Source organism: Hypanus sabinus, chromosome 19 (assembly GCF_030144855.1).
Source record: "Hypanus sabinus isolate sHypSab1 chromosome 19, sHypSab1.hap1, whole genome shotgun sequence".
Lineage (NCBI taxonomy): Eukaryota > Metazoa > Chordata > Chondrichthyes > Myliobatiformes > Dasyatidae > Hypanus > Hypanus sabinus.
The window spans coordinates 63,092,490-63,117,005 of record NC_082724.1 but is presented as its reverse complement, the minus strand read 5'-3'; the positions used below and the strand labels follow the sequence as shown (position 1 = coordinate 63,117,005).

General features: G+C 52.7%; 1 protein-coding gene across 3 annotated transcripts in view; it reads left to right on the top strand.

Moving 5' to 3' along the window:
• The first annotated feature begins 1,845 nt into the window (after nucleotides 1–1,845).
• LOC132377981 (cadherin-related family member 4-like) overlaps nucleotides 1,846–24,516 on the top strand; it is a 97,981-nt gene continuing 75,310 nt past the window's right edge. The window contains exons 1-8 of one of the 3 annotated variants that reach the window (XM_059944549.1): nucleotides 1,846–2,054; nucleotides 3,239–3,265; nucleotides 4,621–4,817; nucleotides 5,848–6,013; nucleotides 6,636–6,724; nucleotides 10,461–10,571; nucleotides 11,513–11,616; nucleotides 20,540–20,670. In XM_059944549.1, the coding sequence (XP_059800532.1) occupies nucleotides 2,003–2,054; nucleotides 3,239–3,265; nucleotides 4,621–4,817; nucleotides 5,848–6,013; nucleotides 6,636–6,724; nucleotides 10,461–10,571; nucleotides 11,513–11,616; nucleotides 20,540–20,670 (877 nt within the window). In that variant the 5' untranslated portion in view covers nucleotides 1,846–2,002. The remainder of the gene's footprint in view (nucleotides 2,055–3,238; nucleotides 3,266–4,620; nucleotides 4,818–5,847; nucleotides 6,014–6,635; nucleotides 6,725–10,460; nucleotides 10,572–11,512; nucleotides 11,617–20,539; nucleotides 20,671–24,516) is intronic. The other 2 variants (XM_059944550.1, XR_009506860.1) reach the window with 2 other exon arrangements.

The window sequence follows — 24,516 nt, the reverse complement described above, 5'->3', positions numbered from 1 at the left end:
CCTTTATCACGTCCCCTCATTTTCCTACACTCTAAGGAGTAAAACCCCAACCTATTCAACTCAAGTCCTGGTAACATCCTTGGAAATTTTCTCTGAGCTCTTTCAGTCTTATTGATATCTCTTCTGTAGATAGGTGACAAAGAATTGCACACAATACTCCAAATTAGGCCTTATCAATGTCTTATACAACTTCGACAGAACATCTCATCTCCTGTACTCAGTACAGGATGAAGGTCTTTGAAGGCCAATATTTCAAAAGCTTTCTTTATGACCCTATCTACCTGTGACACAACTTTGAAGGAATTATGGATCTGTATTCCCAGATCCCTCTGTGATACCACACTCGTTCTGTCTAAGTCCTCACCCGGTTTGTCCTCCCAAAGTGTAACCCCTCCCACCTGTCTGCATTAAATTCCATCTGCATTTTGCAGCCTGTTTTTCCAGCAGGTCCAGATCCCACTGCAGGCTTTGATAGTCTTCCTCACTGTCTACTTTGCCTAAAATCTTGGTGTCGTCTACAAATTTAACGATCCATTTTAACGCATTATCATCCAAATCGTTGATATAGATGACAAACAACAACGGACCCAGCACTGATCCCTGAGGCACACCACTAATCACGGGGCTCCAGTCAGAGGGGCAACCATTTACAGCCACTCTCTGGCTTCTCCCACAAAGCCAACATCTAACCCAATTTACTACCTCATCTTCAATGCCAATAGACTGAATGTTCTTGTATAACCTCCCATGGAGGACCTTGTCAAAGACCCTGATAAAGTCCATATAGGCAACATCCACAGCCATTTGCCTTCATTGTCAACTTACTTGAAAAACTTTTTAAGATTGGTTAAACGTGACCTACCACGGACAAAGCCATGCTGACAATCCCTCATCAGTTCCTGTCTATCAAAACACTTCTGATCTATTCAGTCCTTTTGAATACCTTCCAATAACTCTCTCACTATTGAATTCTGGCTCACTGGCCTACAATTCCCCAGGTCACTTTTAGAGCTGTTCTTGAACAACATCCCCCAATCTTCCAGCACCTTATCCATTGCTAACGACATTGAACTATCCCTGCTAGGGCCCTTGCATTTTCTGCACCTGCCTCCCACAGGGTCTAAGGAAATACCTAATCAGGCGCAGGGACTTATCCACTTAACTTGCTTCAAGATAGCAAACGCCTCCTCCTCTATAATCTGCATATGGTCCATGATCTCACTGCTGTTTTACCTCACATCTATAGACTTGGTGTCTGTCTCCTGAGTGAATACAGATACAAATATCCAATTCAGATCTCCCCCAGCTCTCTCAGCTCCATGTATAGATCACCACTCTGATCTTTAAGCTGGTCAACTTTGTCCCCGGAAATCCTTCTGCTCTTAATATATCTGGAGAAGCCCTTGGGATTCTCCTTCACCTTGTCTGCTGGAGCCACTTTGTGCCTTCTTTTAGCCCTCCCGATTTCCTTCCCTTGCATTTCATTATTTCTCAAGTACCTTGTTTGTCCCTTCCTGTCACAGTGAAGTAAATTGTGAAATGGACTGACTGAGAAGTTCAATGTGTCAGCCTTGACTTAGTGGGCCAAGTGGCCTCCAATTGTATCATAGGGTAACATGGCAACTTGAAAGCAGGAGAGTTCTTTCTGGTAGGAAGCTCTCCAGATTTGCTTCTGATTCATTGCTTCCTGTAGTGTGTGCAAGCTTTAGCTTGTTGCTGTGTAACGGGCAGCTTGTGATTTGTTGAGCTTTCTGTACCGTTGTATAATGGAGACACACCTGATTCTTCCAGAGGAAGGAGGGTTAGGAATTGCTGATTGGGGGAGTGGTCTGGCAAAGGGCTAGAATCAAGTCAGACACTGATTGATGAGTGTAGGCTAAGGTGTCGTAATGGCTAGCACAGCTTTGTTTTGTATTGTTACACCTGGTAACACTGCTGTTTAGATGCAGTGGGAGCTGGGACTTAAAGGCACAACTCACTGCGTTCCCCGGCGCCCTGGACGATGCCTGCACCCTTCTGTCTGGCTCTGCTGCTTGCTGCTCTTGCTCTAGGGGGTAAGTGTGAACGCTGCTCTTGCTCTAGGGGGTAAGTGCCTCACGTGCTCTGATGTCACCGAGGACAGGACTGACCCTCAGCCGACGATTTCTGCCACGCTCATCTTTCTGGGTGTGTATGCACTCCTCACAGTCTCCACACTTTTCATACTCTCTAATGATAGTAAAGGAGTCCATTTAGCCCATCGAGTCAATCCCAGCCCTCAGAACAATCCCATTACCTTGTGACCTATTCAATCTCTGCATCCAAATGTTTCTCCCACATTCGTGGTAGAGTAATAACAGATAAAGTGCTCAGGGTACAACACACACACACACATTTATTCACTCGTACACCTCACTCTCAGACACACACACACACACACACTCACTCACTCACTCTCACTCTCTCTCTCACACACACACACACACACACATTTATTCACTCGTACACCTCACTCTCAGACACACACACATTCACTCACTCACTCTCACTCTCTCTCTCACACACACACACACACACACACACACACACACGCTGTCAGGTTAGGGATGGAACCATCTGTATCTAGTAGGGGCAGTAAATGGTTGGAAGGCAGAGGAGTCACTCTGTGGGGACAGTATGTGGCCAAGGGTGACTGTAGGGATATGTGCCAACAATGTACCTTATTTAGTGCATTAAAATGGCTGAGTCTTTATGGTGCGTGTGTGACAGTGAGTGAGTGAGTGTGTGTGTGTGAGAGTGAGTGAGTGTGTGTGTGTGTGTGTGTGTGTGTGTGTGTGTGAGAGTGAGTGAGTGAGTGAGTGTGTGTGTGTGTGTGTGTGTGTGAGAGTGTGAGTGAGTGTGTGTGTGAGTGTGTGTGTGTGAGAGTGAGTGAGTGTGGGTGTGTGTGTGAGAGTGAGTGAGTGTGTGTGTGTGTGAGTGTGTGTGTGTGAGAGTGAGTGAGTGTGGGTGTGTGTGTGAGAGTGAGTGAGTGTGTGTGTGTGTGAGTGTGTGTGTGTGTGTGTGTGTGTGTGTGTGTGTAAGTTTGAATGTTGTGCCCTGACTCTAGATAATCTAGTTCTACCCTCTAACCTGACATTTCAAATGAATACAAAGGTGAACCGTCACTAACTCCTGATAATCTGGTTTGCTGCATTGTGTGTTTAAAATATTTATATCAATTGGATAACTGAATGATTATCTTTCATGTTTTATTTTCCAGGAGATTTCGGTGCCAAAGGACACATTAGTAAGTCTCTGTAATAAATGATGAGCTTGAATTGACTGTGAATGTGCAGCTGGAAAAAATGGAGGGTGCATTGAGGAGAGGGGAATTAAGGAATCTGTAGGCACGGAGGGAGGCACTCTATGCACATTGAATAGCAGAGTCACTGAAGTGTGTAAAGGGAGAGGCAAACACAAAGTGCTGGAGGAACTCAGCAGGTCAGGAGGCATCCATGGAAAGGATTAAGGAGTTAATATTTCAGAAATGGAATGGAAGGCCCAAGGCATCTTCTCGTGCCATGATGAGGCCACCTGCAGGTTGGAGGAACAACTATGTCTGGGTAGCCTCAAACTTAACAGCATGAACATTGATTTCTCTAATTACCTGTATTTCTCCCCGCTACCCCTTCTCTCTTCTCCTTCCCTCATTCTGCCTCCCCTTTTACTCCTTCTCTTCTCACCTGCCTACCATCTCCGTCTGGTGACCCTTCTCCTTCCTTTCTCGCAGGCTCCATGCTTCTCTCCAATCAGGTTCCTTCTTCTTCAGTCCTTTACCTTTTCCACCTTTCACCCCCCCCCCAGCTCCTCACTTCATCCCCCTCCCCCACTTACCCACCTTCCCCCTCACCTGGTCTCACCTATTGCCTGCCAGCTTGTACTCTTTCCCCTCCCCAACCCCACCGTCTTATTCTGGCTTCTGCCCCCTTTCTTTCCAGTCCCGATGAAAGGTTTCAGCCTGAAGCGTCAACTGTTCATTCATTTCCATCGATGCTGTCTGACCTGCTGAGTTCCTCCAGCATTCATGTCTGTTGCTCTGGATTTCCAGCATCTGCAGAATCTCTTTCGTCTAAAAAGGAAGAGGCAATCTGTACACAGCAAGCTGCCACAAGCTCCAAAATGACAATTCTCTTTGTGTTGTTACTTAAATGATAACTATTGGCTAAGGCACTGGAGAGATCATCCTACCCTTCCTCAGGGAGCAGACAGGTCTCAGCTTGTCTTGGCCCCGTTGCACTGTATCAGCCCCGGTCACTGCACAAGTGTCTGAGATGGGGATGACCCCAGGGCTTTAGATTCAGAGACAAGAATGTAGCCACTGAGTGAACTGTAAAAATCTGATGCAGACGAGGAGGAACTTCTTTAGCCAGAAGGTGGTGAGTCTATTGCCACAGATGGCTGTAGAGAGGTTCTTCATTAGTTAGGTCATCAAAGGTTACAGGGTGAAGGCAGGAGAATGGGGTTGAGAGGTAATAAATCAGCCATGATAAAAAGGCAGAGCAGATCCAATGGGCCAAATGATTGAATCCTGCTCCTATGTCTTATGGTCTTACCGTTTTTCCTTGTGAAGTTAACATTATCTTGCCCTCCCTTCCCCTGCAGCCGTGGACAATTTTGAAAGTATTGCTACAGTCCCTGAGAACAGTCCTCCAAGAACCAGGATTTCTGAGTTCCAGATAATTGTGGACAACTCTACCCTTGTTCAAATCACTGTCACTTCCATACCAAAAAGCGAATTCTTTCAGATACTTTGGAGGAAGACTCACGAGAACAGAACTGGAAACCACTTCCAAGCAGAGGTACAGTAGGCTCCTTCCTTTGGCCTCACCAGGCAAACCTGTGGCAAGAATTTATATCCTCAGGAGGTTCAGGAACAATGAAAAACTTGCCTGGCCACGGCATTGCAGACATGTAGATCCAGACAGTGCACAGAACGCAAGTCACTCATAAATTACACCAGACAATGAAGCAAAGTGAGACATTAGTCAACAAATAAACACAAGCAGAGAGCAATCGATGATAGTGCAAGGGGTGGGCCGAGTGAGGGTCAGCGCTGTGCCTGATGCTGGAGGTGAGGGGCTTCAGGCTTCTGCCAATGGTGACAGCAAAAAGAGGGCATGGTTCAGATGCTAGAGATCTCTCCTTGCGGTGGAAATCTCTCCTTGGTCAGGTGCTGAAAAAGATGAGGATGGGATACATGGTTCCACAACAGGGATATGTCCAAATCCCGGCCTGAGGCATTCTATTTATATAATTGCAGGACAACCCCCACTCTGGAGCACTCTCCCAGTGACCTTTGAAAGGTGAAGTGTTTAAGGGGAACATGAGGGGGAGTTTCATCACTAAGAGGCTGGTGGGAGTGTGGAACAAGCTGGGTAAAATTTCAACACAGAGAAATTTGGATAAGTACTTGAGAATAACTGTCCAATGGTAAGTGTCGCTCCTGAACCCTTTGTTTGCACCTTTGTCTTGTCTTGGTTCCCAGGCTTGTAGGTGGAGTGGGTGGCTTTCATGGGCCGTGTTCAGCCTGGGTGACTGCTGTATTACATCTGCCAGTTTATCGTCTAGACTCTTCCCTTACTGAACTTCCACACCGGCTGTACAAAGTGTCTGAGCTCTGTTTCACAGCACACCGTTTTAACCCCTGCTTTGCTGAAACTTCCACAGGGAGAAGGCAGCGTAAGTGAGTCTGACAACAGAGGTAACCCGGTCTATGTTCAGTCGAAGGAAATGGCCATCACTGATGAGGTGTGCGGGGAGTGGGGACCAAGGCCCCTGTTATGAGAGCTTCCATCACATTCTCTAACTGTGTTTCTGAAACATGTTTAGATATTTCTGAGCAATCATGCCTCGTTGGATCATGAGAGGACTCCGATGTATGTGCTCACCATTTCGATCTTTGCTGATAAGATGGAACCGCTGATGGAAAAGCTCAGGCTGAACGTAGTCGGTGTCCATGATGTGCGGTGTGGTGAACATTTCCAGGCACCAGGAGGTGATGAGTCTCCCGCAGCTTACATCTCCAGCCAAGTCCCAGCAAAACAAATAGTGGAGGGGCAGGAGTTTCTCTAGAGAACGGGCTGAGGGAGGAGGGATCGGTGAGGGTGGGGGGGGGAAGTGTTTCTCTGTGAGATAGGTGTGAGGGGTGGAGAGAGTGTGTCCCCCAATTGAGGCATAGGTGTTTCCCCGGTATGGAGGTGAGGGGGGGGGGGGGGGGTCTCCAGACTGATACAGCCTTATGATGTATGATCTTCTAGGCAATAAGGCACTTTGGGGTTCCCCGGTCACTGGGGTGCTGCTCAGGACTGATTCCTCTCATGGCATATGGCAGCACAACACCTTACAGTACTGTGACCTGGGGTCAGTTCCTGCCGCTGTCTGTAAGGAGTCTGTACGCTCCCCCCATGACCACCTGGGTTTCCTCCAGGATCTTCAGTTTCCGCCCGCAGTGCAGACTGTGCTTAACTGGTCATTGCAAATTGTCCCATGATTAGGCTGGGATTAAATTGGGAGGATTGATGGTGGCGAGATTCGGGGGTGGGGGGGGTGATGGAAGTGCCTATTCTGACCTGTCTCTGAATAACTAAATATGTTTAACTCCCCCCCCCCCACCCCAGGAGACACAGTCAATGTGCTGGAAACTGCCACACCTCTCTCGCAAATCTACACCGTTGTCTTGGCACCCACCTACTCAGAGAATTTCTCAGTGAGTACACCAGTGACAGTACCAAGGGCTGACTCACGGCAGGGTGGAGTGATCAATGCCTCCTTAGATGCTGGGGTCGTCGAGGATGATGACCAAAGGACTGCGGACTCAGAGGCTCTGCTGGAGGAACTCAGGTCAAGCAGCTTCTGTGGGGGTGGGGGAGGGATTGTTGGTATCCCAAGTCAAAACCCTACAACCCTGAAGCAGTGTTTCGACCTGCAGTTCCTTCCCTCCCAGGGATGCTGTTTGAGCCACTGAGGCCCTCCAGCAGACTGTCTGTTGCTCGCATGGTTTCAGGCTTCAGTCCAGTACTGTACTTGGAAGGCAGCCATTGAAAACCAGTTCGAGAATGAGGGGAGGGTGAGAAGCCTTAGGGGAGAGAGTGCGGAGCCAGTTACAGTGCTCGCTAACCACAGTCAGTGGCTGAAGTGGAGGAGCTCGACAAAGACTCCAACCACAACGTGAACGCACTTTACTCCATGCCATAACGTACTCCATACGCCACTCCAGAATGACGTGAAATCAAATCCCCACTTAAAAATAACTGGGCCTTTGGAGCAGTGGTGCTGGGATCCACTGGTAAGGAGCAGCAGTCATGAATCATAATCTCATTGTCGCAACCGAAGAGGAGGAGGAATTTTCAGGGACACTCACAGACACTGTTACTATCACGAGAGACAAGTCTGACTGAGTTAACTGCAGAGGGGTCTCCCTGCTGTCTGTGTCACCAACCACCTAACGCACCCCCCCCCCCCCCACCAAGCACAGTGCAGATTTCATCCACCCAAAGGCAGAGCGATGACTCTGGGAGTAACCCAGGGAGCTGCACCTGTCTCTGTTCACTCACTGAGGCCTCAGACTCCATCTTACCTCAAACAAAGCTGCAGCAGAGTGGTGCCAATCCGCAGAACCAATGGAAAACCACCCAGCCCACAGCTGGAGCGAACTTCAACACTCAACATCTGTAGGACAAAGGACTTCCATCATAGACCAGCAAAGGAGCAAGCCCTTCAGCCCACCATATAGTGCTCCATGCTAGCATAGCAGTAAGTGCAACTGCATTACACGTGGGGGGTGGGGTCGGAGTTCAGAGTTCAATTCCGACATCCTCTCTAAGCAAGTTTGTACACTCCTTCCTACGTGCACGTGGGCTTCCTCCCACAGTCCAAAGGCATACTGGTTAGTCGGTTATTTGATCATTGTAAATTATCCTGTGGTTCAATCAATGGGTTTCTGGGCTTGGTGGGCCAGAGGGCCTGTTCTGCACCATATCTCCAAATACAAAAAATCAAACTAAACTAATCCTTTCTGCCTTCACAATACCCTTTCCCTCCATCCTCTGTATATTTCTGTGGCTATCTAAGAGCCTCTGAAATACCTCTGTGATACTTGCCCCCATTACCACCCCAGGCAGTGCATTCCGGGTGCCCGACTCTCTCTGTGTAATAACATACATGCTCCACACTCGTCCTTTGAACTCAACACATCTCATCTTAAGTGGATGCCTTCTCATGCTGTATTGGACATTTCATCCCTGGCAAGAAGATACCAGCTGTTGGCTCTACCTTTGCCCGTCACAATATTATGACCATCTGTCAGGCCTCAGCCTGTACCACCCACTGGAAACAACAACCCAAGCTTCTCCCACCCCACAGGCAGCACCCTGGTAAACCCTCTGCACCCTCTCCAAAATGTTCCTATAACCAGAAATGAGTGAATTTCTCCACACGTAGGCTAACCAGAGATTTATAAAGCTGCAATCTTGAACTCAGAGCTTCAACTGCAGACTCCCCTGCTACACGACATGGCAACAGTATTCATGGAAGATTCTGGAAATTCGGATCAATCACCATATCTCCAGAGGACATTCACCACCACCTTCGAGGCTTTGCTGGGTTTGGTAAAGGGTACCTGCTACACACTCATGGGCAGCCAGTCTATCTCTACTCCTGAGACCTAGGCAACCTTCGGTTGGCTGCACAGAGAGCTGGGGAGATATCGCCAACGCTGCCCTGCAAAGCCCCCCAAATGCCCTCAATATCCTATTCCAGGCTAACATCCCCAGAACTGAGCCCCTAATTACACTGAGGTCACATCACACGTGGGCCCAAAACCCGACTCCTGAAGCAGACCCTCTGCCAAGGGAAGAGATTTATCATCAAACCATTACAAGCAAAGCATCCATGAGAACATCCAACATCCCCACTGGCTCCGAGAAGCCTTGGCCCACGGTGGTATTGAGAACCTCAAGGCCATGCTTTGGGAGCTCACAGAAGACCTGAGTAGGCAACTGGAGGGGTAGAGCATCTTGTAAAACTATCCACATGCTCTCCCCACCAGCCCCATCTGTAGATAAGTCACCTCAGGATGGAGAAAACTTGGAGTGGAAGCAGGTCAGCCCTCAAGGGACTGCTGTCAAGAGAGAAGTTTAGTCTGACAGCGTACACTATGATTTCAGTGGAGTTGTCCATCGTCTGAGCCAGTGGCCTGGTGCTGGCAGATTCCTGAATGGATCATGAACACTACCTCACTCTTTGCACTATTTACTTTTAATATATTTCTCTTTGTAACTTCTAATAATGTTTACATGTTGCTCTGTACCGATGTTGCGAAACAATCAATCTCGTGACATGTGTCAGTGATAATAAACCTGATTCTCAAACACGAGGAAATCTGCAGACGCTGGAAATCCGAGCAACACACACAAAATGTGGAGGAACTCAGCAGGCCGGGCAGCATCTATGGAAAAGAGCACAGTCGATGTTTCAGGACCTGCCTGTTGAGTTCCTTCAGCATTTTGTGTGTGTTGCACGTTAATGTGATTGTGTGGCAATTATGATTTTGCCTCTGGTTCAGGAACAGAATGGGGAGTAGCTATTCTCGACCCTGGTGGTGGGGTCTTCACGTTCGCTAATTCCTGACTGATGGTAGCTGTGAGAAGATGGCACAGACTGCATGGAGGGGATCTTTGGTTTATTGTCACATGTTCCAAGTTACAGTGAGAAGCTTTTTCTCCATGTGTCATCCGGCCAGATCAAGCCACATCAAGGTAGTTAAAAACAGAATGCAGAGTATGGTGGTGCAGTTCCAGAGAAAATGGGTTGCAGGTAATCAACTGAAGTTCATGGGCCATAATCAGGTAGACTGGGAGATGAAGAGTTTATCTTTAGCGTATGGGAAGTCTATCCTTGAGCCTGGTGCTACATGTATCTCCTGCCCAAGGGGAGGGGAAGAAGAGAGAATGAATGGGCTGGCTACTTTCCTGAGGCAGCAGGCAGTACAGAAACATAGAAACCCTAGAGCACAATACAGGCCCTTCGGCCCACAATGCTGTGTAGACAGAGTCTATGGTGGGGAGGCTGTTTTTCAAACAGGGATTTCACAATCAGCTGACAGCAGTAACGACTCCTGTGGCTGTGCACTAGTGACCTGACAGTAGCCCACGTGTTTGAAGATCAGGAGCAGGGTGGTTGAGGGTCCAACCCTCCAGCTCAGCTCTCTGCTGCTATTCAGAGTTCCTCCTTCCCTTTCCTATCAGCTGCAAGGGAGGTTGGGAGGTGGTGTGAACTCCTGTCACAAAGGGACATGCCTCAGTGCCAGAGGACGGGGCTCTTGTCTTGAGGAAGCGGACATCTGCCTCCCACTTCTAAGGCCTCCAATGGCTAAAGGTGTTAAAATGAGGAGCAGGAGTGATTTTGATTCAGCAGATACCAACCTCATTGCATTCTCATTACAGTATGCCATCACCAAATCCATTCCCATATCTGCGAAGGACTTCTTCAGTGTAGACTGGTCAGGCAGCATCTATGTCCCACCCAGTGGCTTTGGACGACAGCATGTGGAGAGGGTAATAAAGTCCATCATAACCACCCACTGAATCTTCCTTCCATGGGAGGGTGAGGGTAGGAATCTGAAGCTCTGAGCCCGGGCAGGGGGAATGTAGAGCCTGCTGAGTCTCTGATACCCAGTGGTGCCCACCAGAGACATCAGCTCCCCATCTGAGACTCCTGGACATCCCATCCCCCAGCGCAAAGTTCCTGGAGATCCCAGTGTGAAACTCATGGCGATCCCATCTTCCAGAATGAGGTTGCTGGGAATCCCACCTCCCGGTGTGAGATTGCCGGGAATCCCACCTCCCGGTGTGAGATTGCCGGGAATCCCACCTCCCGGTGTGAGATTGCCGGGAATCCCACCTCCCGGTGTGAGGTTGCTGGAGATCACATCCCCCAGGGGGAGATTCCCGGAGATCACATCCCCCAGGGTGAGATTCCCAGAGATCACATCCCCCAGGGTGACATTCCCGGAGATCACATCCCCCAGGGTGAGATTCCCGGAGATCACATCCCCCAGGGTGAGATTCCCGGAGATCACATCCCCCAGGGTGAGATTCCCTGAGATCACATCCCCCAGGGTGAGATTCCCGGAGATCACATTGCCCAGGGTGAGATTCCCGGAGATCACATCCCCCAGGGTGAGATTCCCGGAGATCACATCCCCCAGGGTGAGATTCCCGGAGATCACATCCCCCAGGGTGAGATTCACAGAGATCACAACACCCAGGGTGAGATTCCCGGAGATCACAACACCCAGGGTGAGATTCCTGGAGATCACATCCCCCAGGGTGAGATTCCCAGAGATCACATCCCCCAGGGTGAGATTCCCGGAGATCACATCCCCCAGGGTGAGATTCCCAGAGATCACATCCCCCAGGGTGAGATTCCCGGAGATCACATCGCCAATACAACTAGTATTGTGGGCCTGAGCCTCATTCTGCTCTTTACTTAACAGCATTTCAGACTCCACATTGTGGTGACGGAGAACAGCGACACCATCTGCACAGGAATGGTGACGATTGTCGTGATTCCAGTCCATCACTGGCCTCCTGTCTTCACGTGAGTGTGATCAGTGTGTCTCCCACCCATCTACCAACAGCCCCATCAGCTCCCTCCCACCATCATGCAAACTGCCCCCTCCTCACTGTGTGTCCCACACAAACCTCATCCCACTGTCTCCCCACACAGCACGCTCTGCTCTGAACATATCAGCAACTGACATGCTGCTTACTTTGCTTGTGAGTCATTCAATGTCCTGCACATTGCCTGGTGGACAATGTCCCCAGGAAGGGGCAATCTCTGGTTGGCTCTTTAGTGAACATTACAGTTCTGATGCACCACAATGTTAACTGAAAGCTTTGTGATTCTGCTATCCCGTGAGGATTGCTCCCACACACTAATTCATCACATATCGCTTCTCAGGAACTCCTGTGTGTCCTCATCCACACCAACCTTTCACGACGCTCCACACCAGGTCCATGTACACCGGTGTTCCACTACCCCACCGGGTCCGTCTACACCGTTGTTCCTCTACCCCACTGGGTCCGTGTACACCGGTGTTCCTCTACCCCACCGGGTCCATGTACACCGGTGTTCCTCTACCCCACTGGGTCCGTGTACACCGGTGTTCCTCTACCCCACCTGGTCCGTGTACACCTGTGTTCCTCTACCCCACCGAGTCCGTGTACACTGTTGTTCCTCTACCCCACCGGGTCCGTGTACACCGGTGTTCCTCTACCCCACCGAGTCCGTGTACACTGTTGTTCCTCTACCCCACCGGGTCCGTGTACACCGGTGTTCCTCTACCCCACTGGGTCCGTGTACTCCGGTGTTCCTCTACCCCACTGGGTCTGTGTACACCGGTGTTCCTCTACCCCACTGGGTCCGTGTACTCCGGTGTTCCTCTACCCCACTGGGTCCGTGTACTCCGGTGTTCCTCTACCCCACCGGGTCCATGTACACCGGTGTTCCTCTACCCCACTGGGTCCGTGTACACCGGTGTTCCTCTACCCCACCTGGTCCGTGTACACCTGTGTTCCTCTACCCCACCGAGTCCGTGTACACTGTTGTTCCTCTACCCCACCGGGTCCGTGTACACCGGTGTTCCTCTACCCCACCGAGTCCGTGTACACTGTTGTTCCTCTACCCCACCGGGTCCGTGTACACCGGTGTTCCTCTAACCCACTGGGTCCGTGTACTCCGGTGTTCCTCTACCCCACTGGGTCTGTGTACACCGGTGTTCCTCTACCCCACTGGGTCCGTATACTCCGGTGTTCCTCTACCCCACTGGGTCCGTGTACTCCGGTGTTCCTCTAACCCACTGGGTCCGTGTAGACCGTTGTTCCTCTACCCCACCTGGTCCGTGTACACCTGTGTTCCGCTTCCCCACCGGGTCCGTGTACACCGGTGTTCCGCTTCCCCACCGGGTCCGTGTACACGGGTGTTCCTCTAACCCACCGGGTCCGTGTACACCGGTGTTCCTCTAACCCACCGGGTCCGTGTACACCGGTGTTCCTCTACCCCACCTGGTCCGTGTACACCGGTGTTCCTCTAACCCACCGGGTCCGTGTACACCGGTGTTCCTCTACCCCACCTGGTCCGTGTACACCGGTGTTCCTCTACCCCACCGGGTCCGTGTACACCTGTGTCCCTCTACCCCACCGGGTCCGTGTACACCGGTGTTCCTCTACCCCACCTGGTCGGTGTACACCGGTGTTCCTCTACCCCACCGGGTCCGTGTACTCCGGTGTTCCTCTACCCCACCGGGTCCGTGTACACCGGTGTCCCTCTACCCCACCGGGTCCGTGAACACTGGTGTTCCTCTACCTCACCGGGTCCGTGTACACCGGTGTTCCTGTACCCCACCGGGTCCGTGTACACCGGTGTTCCTCTACCCCACTGGGTCCGTGTACACCGGTGTTCCTCTACCCCACTGGGTCCGTGTACACCGGTGTCTCTCTACCCCACCGGGTCCGTGTACACCGGTGTCCCTCTACCCCACCGGGTCCGTGTACACTGGTGTTCCTCTACCTCACCGGGTCCGTGTACACCGGTGTTCCTGTACCCCACCGGGTCCGTGTACACCGGTGTTCCTCTACCCCACTGGGTCCGTGTACACCGGTGTTCCTCTACCTCACCGGGTCCATGTACATCGGTGTCCCTCTACCCCACCGGGTCCGTGTACACCGGTGTTCCTCTACCTCACCGGGTCTGTGTACACCGGTGTCCCTCTACCCCACCGGGTCCGTGTACACCGGTGTTCCTCTACACCACCGGGTCCGTGTACACCGGTGTCCCTCTACCCCACCGGGTCCGTGTACACCGGTGTTCCTCTACCCCACCTGGTCGGTGTACACCGGTGTTCCTCTACCCCACAGGGTCCGTGTACACCAGTGTTCCTCTACCCCACCTGGTCCGTGTACACCAGTGTTCCTCTACCCCACCTGGTCCGTGTACACCAGTGTTCCTCTACACCACCGGGTCCGTGTACACCGGTGTCCCTCTACACCACCGGGTCCATGTAGACCGTTGCTCCTCTACCCCACCGGGTCCATGTACACCGGTGTTCCTCTACCCCACCTGGTCCGTGTACACCGGTGTTCCTCTACACCACCGGGTCCGTGTACACCGGTGTTCCTCTACCCCACCGGGTCCGTGTACTCCGGTGTTCCTCTACCCCACCTGGTCCGTGTACACCGGTGTTCCTCTACACCACCGGGTCCGTGTACACCCGTGTTCCTCTACCCCACTGGGTCCGTGTACACCGGTGTTCCTGTTCCCCACCGGGTCCATGTACACCGGTGTTCCTCTACCCCACCTGGTCCGTGTACACCGGTGTTCCTCTACCCCACCGGGTCCGTGTACACCGGTGTCCCTCTACACCACCGGGTCCGTGTACACCTGTGTTCCTCTACCTCACCGGGTCAGTGTACACCGGTGTTCCTCTACCCCACCTGGTCCGTGTACACCGGTGTCCCTCTACCCCACCAGGTCCGTGTACACCGGTGTTCCTCTACCCCACCTGGTCCGTGAACTCCGGTGTTCCTCTACACCACCGGGTCCGTGTACACCGGTGTTCCTCTACCCCACCGGGTCCGTGTACACCGGTGTTCCTCTACCCCACCTGGTCGGTGTACACCGGTGTTCCTCTACCCCACAGGGTCCGTGTACACCAGTGTTCCTCTACCCCACCTGGTCCGTGTACACCAGTGTTCCTCTACCCCACCTGGTCCGTGTACACCAGTGTTCCTCTACCCCACCGGGTCCATGTACACTGGTGTCCCTCTACCCCACCGGGTCCGTGTACACCGGTGTTCCTGTTCCCCACCGGGTCAGTGTACACCGGTGTTCCTGTTCCCCACCGGGTCCGTGTACACCGGTGTTTCTGTTCCCCACCGGGTCCGTGTACACCGGTGTCCCTCTACCCCACCGGGTCAGTGTACACTGGTGTCCCTCTACACCACCGGGTCCGTGTACACCGGTGTTCCTGTACCCCACCGGGTCCATGTACACCGGTGTCCCTCTACACCACCGGGTCCGTGTACACCGGTGTTCCTGTTCCCCACCGGGTCCGTGTACACCGGTGTCCCTCTACCCCACCGGGTCAGTGTAAACTGGTGTCCCTCTACCCCACCGGGTCCGTGTACACTGGTGTTCCTCTACCCCACCTGGTCCGTGTACACCGGTGTTCCTCTACCCCACCTGGTCCGTGTACACCGGTGTTCCTCTACACCACCGGGTCCGTGTACACCGGTGTTCCTCTACCCCACCTGGTCCGTGTACACCGGTGTTCCTCTACACCACCGGGTCCGTGTACACCGGTGTTCCTCTACCTCACCGGGTCCGTGTACACCGGTATCCCTCTACCCCACCTGGTCCGTGTACACCGGTGTTCCTCTACACCACCAGGTCCGTGTACACCGGTGTCCCTCTACCCCACCAGGTCCGTGTACACCGGTGTTCCTCTACCCCACCGGGTCCGTGTACACCGGTGTTCCTCTACCCCACCGGGTCAGTGTACACCTGTGTTCCTCTACCCCACCGGGTCCGTGTACACCGGTGTTCCTCTACCTCACCGGGTCCGTGTACACCTGTGTTCCTCTACCCCACCGGGTCCGTGTACACTGGTGTTCCTCTACCCCACCGGGTCCGTGTACACCGGTGTCCCTCTACCTCACCGGGTCCGTGTAGACCTGTGTTCCTCTACCTCACCGGGTCCGTGTACACCGGTGTTCCTCTACACCACCGGGTCCGTGTACACCGGTGTTCCTCTACCCCACCGGGTCCGTGTACACCGGTGTTCCTCTACACCACCGGGTCCGTGTACACCGGTGTTCCTCTACCCCACCGGGTCCGTGTACACCGGTGTTCCTCTACACCACCGGGTCCGTGTACACCGGTGTCCCACTACCCCACCGGGTCCGTGTACACCAGTGTCCCTCTACCCCACCGGGTCCGTGTACACCGGTGTTCCTCTACCCCACCGGGTCCGTGTACACCAGTGTTCCTCTACCCCACCTGGTCCGTGTACACCGGTGTTCCTCTACACCACCGGGTCCGTGTACACCGGTGTTCCTCTACCCCACCTGGTCCGTGTACACCAGTGTTCCTCTACCTCACCGGGTCCGTGTACACCGGTGTTCCTCTTCACCACCGGGTCCGTGTACACCCGTGTTCCTCTACCCCACCTGGTCCATGTACACCGGTGTTCCTCTACCCCACCGGGTCCGTGTACACTGATGTTCCTCTACCCCACCTGGTCCGTGTACACCGGTGTTCCTCTACCCCACTGGGTCCGTGTACACCGGTGTTCCTCTACCCCACTGGGTCCGTGTACACCGGTGTTCCTCTACCCCACCTGGTCCGTGTACACCGGTGTTCCTCTACCCCACTGGGTCCGTGCACACCGGTGTCCCTCTACCCCACCTGGTCCGTGTACACCGGTGTTCCTCTACCACACTGGGTCCGTGTACACCGGTGTTCTTCTACCTCACCTGGTCCGTGTACACCTGTTTCCCTCTACCCCACCTGGTCCATGTACACCGGTGTTCCTCTACCCCACTGGGTCCGTGTACACCGGTGTCCCTCTACCCCACCGGGTCCATGTACACCGGTGTCCCTCTACCCCACCGGGTCCGTGTACACTGGTGTTCCTCTACCCCACCTGGTCCGTGTACACCGGTGTTCCTCTACCCCACCGGGTCCGTGTACACCGGTGTCCCTGTACCTCACCGGGTCCGTGTACACCGGTGTTCCTCTACACCACCGGGTCCGTGTACACCGGTGTTCCTCTACCCCACCGGGTCCGTGTACACCGGTGTTCCTCTACACCACCGGGTCCGTGTACACCGGTGTCCCTCTACCCCACCGGGTCCGTGTACACCAGTGTCCCTCTACCCCACCGGGTCCGTGTACACCGGTGTCCCTGTACCTCACCGGGTCCGTGTACACCGGTGTTCCTCTACACCACCGGGTCCGTGTACACCGGTGTTCCTCTACCCCACCGGGTCCGTGTACACCGGTGTTCCTCTACACCACCGGGTCCGTGTACACCGGTGTCCCTCTACCCCACCGGGTCCGTGTACACCAGTGTCCCTCTACCCCACCGGGTCCGTGTACACCGGTGTTCCTCTACCCCACCGGGTCCGTGTACACCAGTGTTCCTCTACCCCACCTGGTCCGTGTACACCGGTGTTCCTCTACACCACCGGGTCCGTGTACACCGGTGTTCCTCTACCCCACCTGGTCCGTGTACACCAGTGTTCCTCTACCTCACCGGGTCCGTGTACACCGGTGTTCCTCTTCACCACCGGGTCCGTGTACACCCGTGTTCCTCTACCCCACCTGGTCCATGTACACCGGTGTTCCTCTACCCCACCGGGTCCGTGTACACTGATGTTCCTCTACCCCACCTGGTCCGTGTACACCGGTGTTCCTCTACCCCACTGGGTCCGTGTACACCGGTGTTCCTCTACCCCACTGGGTCCGTGTACACCGGTGTTCCTCTACCCCACCTGGTCCGTGTACACCGGTGTTCCTCTACCCCACTGGGTCCGTGCACACCGGTGTCCCTCTACCCCACCTGGTCCGTGTACACCGGTGTTCCTCTAACACACTGGGTCCGTGTACACCGGTGTTCTTCTACCTCACCTGGTCCGTGTACACCTGTTTCCCTCTACCCCACCTGGTCCATGTACACCGGTGTTCCTCTACCCCACTGGGTCCGTGTACACCGGTGTCCCTCTACCCCACCGGGTCCATGTACACCGGTGTCCCTCTACCCCACCGGGTCCGTGTACACCGGTGTTTCTCTACCTCACCGGGTCCGTGTACACCGGTGTTCCTCTACCCCACTGGGTCCGTGTACACCGGTGTTCCTCTATCCCACCGGGTCCGTGTACACCGGTGTTCCTCTACCTCACCGGGTCCGTGTACACTGGTGTTCCTCTACCCCACCTGGTCCGTGTACACCGGTGTTCCTCTATCCCACCGGGTCCGTGTACACCGGTGTTCCTCTACCTCACCGGGTCCGTGTACACCGGTGTTCCTCTACCTCACCGGGTCGGTGTACACCGGTGTTCCTCTACCTCACCTGGTCCGTGTACACCTGTGTTCCTCTACCCCACCGGGTCGGTGTACACCGGTGTTCCTCTACCCCACCTGGTCGGTGTACACCGGTGTTCCTCTACCTCACCGGGTCCGTGTACACCGGTGTCCCTCTACCCCACCGGGTCCGTGTACACCTGTGTCCCTCTACACCACCGGGTCCATGTACACTGGTGTTCCTCTACCCCACCGTGTCGGTGAAGTCCGGTGTCCCTCTACCCCACCGGGTCAGTGTACACCTGTGTCCCTCTACACCACCGGGTCCATGTACACTGGTGTTCCTCTACCCCACTGGGTCCGTGTACACCGGTGTTCCTGTTCCCCACCGGGTCAGTGTACACCGGTGTTCCTGTTCCCCACCGGGTCAGTGTACACCGGTGTTCCTGTTCCCCACCGGGTCCGTGTACACCGGTGTTCCTCTACCCCACCGGGTCCGTGTACACCGGTGTTCCTGTTCCCCACCGGGTCAGTGTACACCGGTGTTCCTCTACACCACCGGGTCCGTGTACACCGGTGTTCCTCTACCCCACCGGGTCCGTGTACACCGGTGTTCCTCTACCTCACCGGGTCCGTGTACACCGGTGTTCCTCTACCCCACCGGGTCCGTGTACACCGGTGTTCCTGTTCCCCACCGGGTCAGTGTACGCCGGTGTTCCTCTACCTCACCGGGTCCGTGTACACCGGTGTCACTCTACCCCACCGGGTCCGTGTACACCGGTGTTCCTGTTCCCCACCGGGTCCGTGTACACCGGTGTTCCTCTACCCCACCTGGTCAGTGTACACCGGTGTTCCTCTACCCCACCGGGTCCGTGTACACCGGTGTCACTCTACCCCACCGGGTCCGTGTACACCGGTGTCACTCTACCCCACCGGGTCCGTGTACACCGGTGTTCCTGTTCCCCACCGGGTCCGTGTACACCGGTGTTCCTGTACCCCACCGGGTCCGTGTACACCGGTGTTCCTCTACCCCACCGGGTCCGTGTACACCGGTGTTCCTCTACCCCACTGGGTCCATGTACACCGGTGTCCCTCTACCCCACCGGGTCCATGTACACCGGTGTCCCTCTACCCCACCGGGTCAGTGTACACCGGTGTCCCTCTACACCACCGGGTCCGTGTACACCGGTGTCCCTCTACCCCACCGGGTCCGTGTACACCGGTGTCCCTCTACCCCACCTGGTCCGTGTACACCGGTGTTCCTCTACCCCACCGGGTCCGTGTACACCGGTGTTTCTCTACCTCACCGGGTCCGTGTTCACCGGTGTTCCTGTTCCCCACCGGGTCCGTGTACACCGGTGTTCCTGTTCCCCACCGGGTCCGTGTACACCGGTGTTCCTGTTCCCCACCAGGACGGTATGCTCTGGGTCTACTGGCTGCTGCTCCTAGAACAGCCATCAAGCCCTGACCTCCCAACCCCACAGACACATCACCTGGGTCTGTAGAGATTGCAGCCACTGAGGCTCAATGAGGGGTAGACCGGGCAGCGATCCAGACTGCAGTGACCCTGGAGTAGGGCTGAAGATGTTCTGGTGGCCAGACTTTCCTCCCACAGCTGAGCCAAGTTCCCATTCTCAGCCCAACGTACGGAATTGGGTGTTCTGTGTCCTGACCCTCAGCAGAGGTACAAGAGGGATCCTGTCTGTGGATGGGGCATGGGTACCGAGTGATCACATCAGCGTTTGGCTGTAATTTCCGTCTGTGTCTGCTGTCTAGGCAGTGGGTCCTGTGGAAGAGGGCTGGTGATGTGAAACAGAAGGGTCAGCATCCCTCTGCCCCTAGTGCAACCCCTGCACCCTCTCCTGCTGTCTTACTTTGGGATCTGGAGATGGGAATACCTGATCACCTCCCAAGCCTCACTTTTGCCTGGTCTGTCCCAGTGAAACTACCGGCTCCTCCAAGGAGGATGAGAATGCGAGGCACGGACTTCCATCCCAATGGGTTAGTGAGGAGGAGGATACTGAGCACAGAAACAGGCCCTTCACCCCAATGTGTCCATGCCTGTCAGGAGCTAAACCCATTTCCCTGTGTCCCTCCATGCCCCTCCCATCCAAGTGCCTGTCCCAAATGTCCTCTTATTAAAAGTTGCTGCTCATAACCCTTCTAAGTCTTTTGCTTCTCAGCTTACCTGTGGGCTGCCCCCCTCCGCCAGCATAACCCCAGATGTGCGGTTGCTAACACAAGTGACGCATCTCACTGTATATTTAATGCACGTGTGATCAAAATGAATCTTGTACTGAATCTACATCCCTTACGTACCCCTCTAAGGGCCCGCCTAACCTCTCTCTGTCCCGGGTTATTTCTGTGACGCGCCTGCCCACTCCAGTGCAAAGGACTGGAGTACCTGTCCACTGCCCTGCTAACACACCCTCTCCCACAGGCGGGTCCCGCGTACTGTCAGCATCCCGGAGAACCAAGGGCCGGAGTTCTACGTGACCAAGGTCAGTGCTGCAGGAGAGGGAGTGCACTTTCACCTGGCCACCTCCCACCCCTCCTTCCAGCTGGGTGAAGGTAAGCCTCTGGTCACTCCACCAGAGTGAGGTGGGAGGGTCGAGGTATGTGGCAAAGTGACTTACCCTGTGTCCAACCTTTCCCATTTGGGTGGGACATACCTGCAGTGGGAGAGTGTCTGGTAGAGGTCTACGAACCCAGCCACCGCAGAGCTGCTGGAAATACTCCTACTGTATCTAACCCCACCATCCTTCATCCCAATGGGGTGGTCTGTGAGTTTGGGTTGGAGTTGGAAAGGGTGGTGGGGGTCTGGTGGCAGATGTATGCTGCCTCGTAACTTTAAAGACATTTATGCCTCTTCCTAGCACAGAGGAACCTCACAGTACACCACAACCTTATCCACAGACTCCCTCTCTGTAACCCCTTGCAGGCTCTCTGTGACCCCACTCACCATCTGCTTCCAGCCACAGGAAAATTTGTCCCGTCACTACATAAAGTTGAGCCCCTGTGTCACCTCGCTCCTTACAGATCGCCAATCTAAAAATGACCCGATCAGCCTTGCTCCGTTTATGTTACCTGCTGACCCCTCCACCCATGCCAATGAATCACTCTCAATGCCCTTAGCTCTCACTTTATGTGGCACGGCATGCTACCAGGAAACCCAAGTATATGGCTTATCGTGAGCCTTTTTCCATCCTGCTTGTTATATCTACAATCATCACTAGTAAATCTGTCAGTCATCATTTCTACGTATTTCATAAAACAAAGTTTTCATAAAATTTGCTTGTCAAAGTATCAAATTACACTGCCACTACTTCCTACTGTGATTAAAAATAACCTAGCCTCTTGAGCTGATAATTTCACCTCAGTTCTAAAATGAGGTGATGAAAGCACTTCAGTCACATCATCCACATTGGAAAGAGGACAACAACGATGCAGTAATCATGGCCATCTCCAAGAACGACTGTGGTAACTCCAGATCTCTCCCTGCTGTCTGTCAAATGGAAAGTCACATCAGGAAGCACTTCAGTCATCTGTTCTTGTAGCCAAAGAACTTTTCCCTGAGTCCATAGTGGATGCAATCTTCACTGCAATGTAACCCCATCAACAGCAGCAGCCTTTAACCTCAATTCCATCAACAAAGAGGAATTGTGAAACACTCTCCACAAATTTGATGCCTACAAACGTTCTTCATTTTATACATGTTCTTCCATTGCATCCAAACCAGAACTATTCTTAAAAACACAAGAGATTCTGCAGATGCTGGAAATCCAGAGTAACACACTGAAAGTGCTGAAGGAACTCGGCAGGTCAGGCGGCATCTATGGAGAGGATGTTTCGGGGCGAGACACTACATAAGGATTCATGAAGGGTCTCGGTTCAAGACGTTGACTGTTTATTCCTCTCCAAAGCTGAGAACTATCCTCAATAAAGACTGGTGTCACACAAGGCTGCCTAGCTGCCCCAAAGCCTTTCTCAATCTTTCTTGCTGCATTGTTGCAATTCATGTTCAACAAGTTTCCCACAGAAGCAGAGATAATTTTCAGAATTAACAGGTAATTGTTCAATCTCTAGCTACTACTCTTTGGAACTAAGATTGCCTGAACTGCAGTTGTGAAGTAGCAGTACACAAAGGACACGTGTTCACCTCGGAGACTGGCCTTCAGTACGTTATTAATGCTCTTGTTGGAGCATTCAAGGGGACATGTGTGACTCTCAACACTTGCAAGTCGAAGAAACTCTACTGACCTCCCCATGCTGGTCTAGACCACCCTCCAGCAACAGTCACAGTCATACCAATCAGAAACAGGCGCATCAACCCAGTATGTCTATGCTGGTGGTTGTTCCCATTTACACCAATTCCATTTGCTCATGTCCAGGTGGTCTCCTGTCCTGCCCTGAGCCTGGTTAGCTTCTGAGATCGGCTGTTTTCAGGCTAGCATAGCCAGATGACATAACTTTAGGGTAATCGGAATCAAGTATGGTGGGAGAGGAGGTGAGAAGTAAGTATTTTACACAAAAAGTGTTGAGCGTGTGGAACATCTGCCAGTAGTGGTGGTAAAGCAGATATATTGGAGACATTTAAGAGGCACTTTGATAGGCACGTGGTTGATATAAAAATGAGGGGCTATGTAGGAGGTTAGATTTATTTTAGAGTCGGTTGAAGGGCTGGCACAACATGGTGAGCCGAGGACCCTGTACTATGCCGAAGCGTTCTCCGTTCTGTATTCTATGTGAGTGATAGACTGGGGAAGCCTTTCAGCACTCTGGCTTCCATCACTCACAGGGTGGAGTGTAAAAGGTGGGGTGTCATGCTGCAGTTGTACAAGATGTTGCTGAGGCCAATCTGGAAAATTGTGTTCAGTTTTGGTCACCCTGCAATAAGAAAGATGCCATTAAGCTGGAAAGAGTGCACAGGATGATTCCAGGGCTTGTTATGGAGAGAGATTCAACAGGGTGGGTCTTTGCTCACCAGACCAAAAGATTATGAAGGATTGTCTTACGGAGAGGTATGATATTATGAGAGGCTCAGATAGGGTGAATATGCACAGTCCTTCTCCCAGGTTTGGGGGAATCATGATCTCAAAGGCATAAGTTTAAGATGAGAGGAGATAAATTTAACAAGAACCTGAGCAGCAAAATATGCACCCAGAGAATGGCCAGTATATGGAATGAGCTGCCGTGGTGGAGGCAGGTATTTTAACAAAATTTCAAATCTACTTGGATAGGTATGTGGATAGGGAGAATTCAGAATATATCGGTCAAACATGGGCAAATGGGACTAGCTTAGATAGGAATCCTATTTGACCTGGACCAGTTGGGTCTAAGGACATCTTTCCAAGCTGTAGGACTCTATGACTCTAAATCTCTTTCCTCTCACCTTAAATCCATTTCCCTACTCATACCAGGGGAAAGAGATTTTGACCATGCCCCCTATCAATGGCATTCATAATCTTATATACCCTCTGTTAGGTTACCCTCCGTTTCCTTCTCTCCAGGGAAAACAGAATCAGTTTTTCAACTCTCTCACCCCTGGCCTGAAAGCTAACTTGCTGTTGAAGACAGGAAATGTAGAAGGTGTGGATACCAGTCCAGGGGTGTGTGAGGTTATGATGCATTGGGTAGTTGACCTATTCCCAGAGATGGAACTAAAGATGTCAGGAGAAGCAAAGAAAAGTTCAAATTTTAAAGTAATTTTATTATTAAAGTACATATCCTATTCTGAGATCATTTTCTTGCTGTCATTCACAGTAGAATGATTTAATACAATAGAATCAATGAAAAACTATACATATTGTGTGATGTGGGAAGGCAGTGTCCCTGTCCCTGACAACTATACCTGTAAGAAGTGCATCCAGCTGCAGCTTCTAACAGACCGTGTTAAGGAGTTGGAGCTGGAACTAGATGATCTATGGATCATACGGGAGGCTGACAGATTGATAGACAGGGTGTACGGAGAAGCAGTTACACCCAAAATACAGGACACGTGTTGCCATTAGTGAGGTGGAGCAGGACAGGCAGCTCAGCGTTCTGGGGTTCCGTTGTTTTAGACACAACAGGGAAGGAGCAATTACAGGGCGGTGGGGGGGGGGGGTGGAAGTACTAGTCAGGGAAAATGTCACAAGCAGTGCTCCATCAGGGCAGACTAGAGAACTCATCTAGTGTGGCTATATGGGTAAATCTGAGGGATAAGAAAGCTCTAACTATATTAATGTTATTATATGGCCAACAGTCTGCAAGATTTAAAGGAGCAAATTTTTAGACAAATCACAGACTGTTGCAGGAAACAAAAGGTTGTGATAGCAGGTGATTTTAATTTTCCACATATTGACTTGGACACCCATGCTGTAAAAGGGATGGATGGGAAAGAGCTTATCAAATGTGTTCAGGAAAGTTTCCTTAATT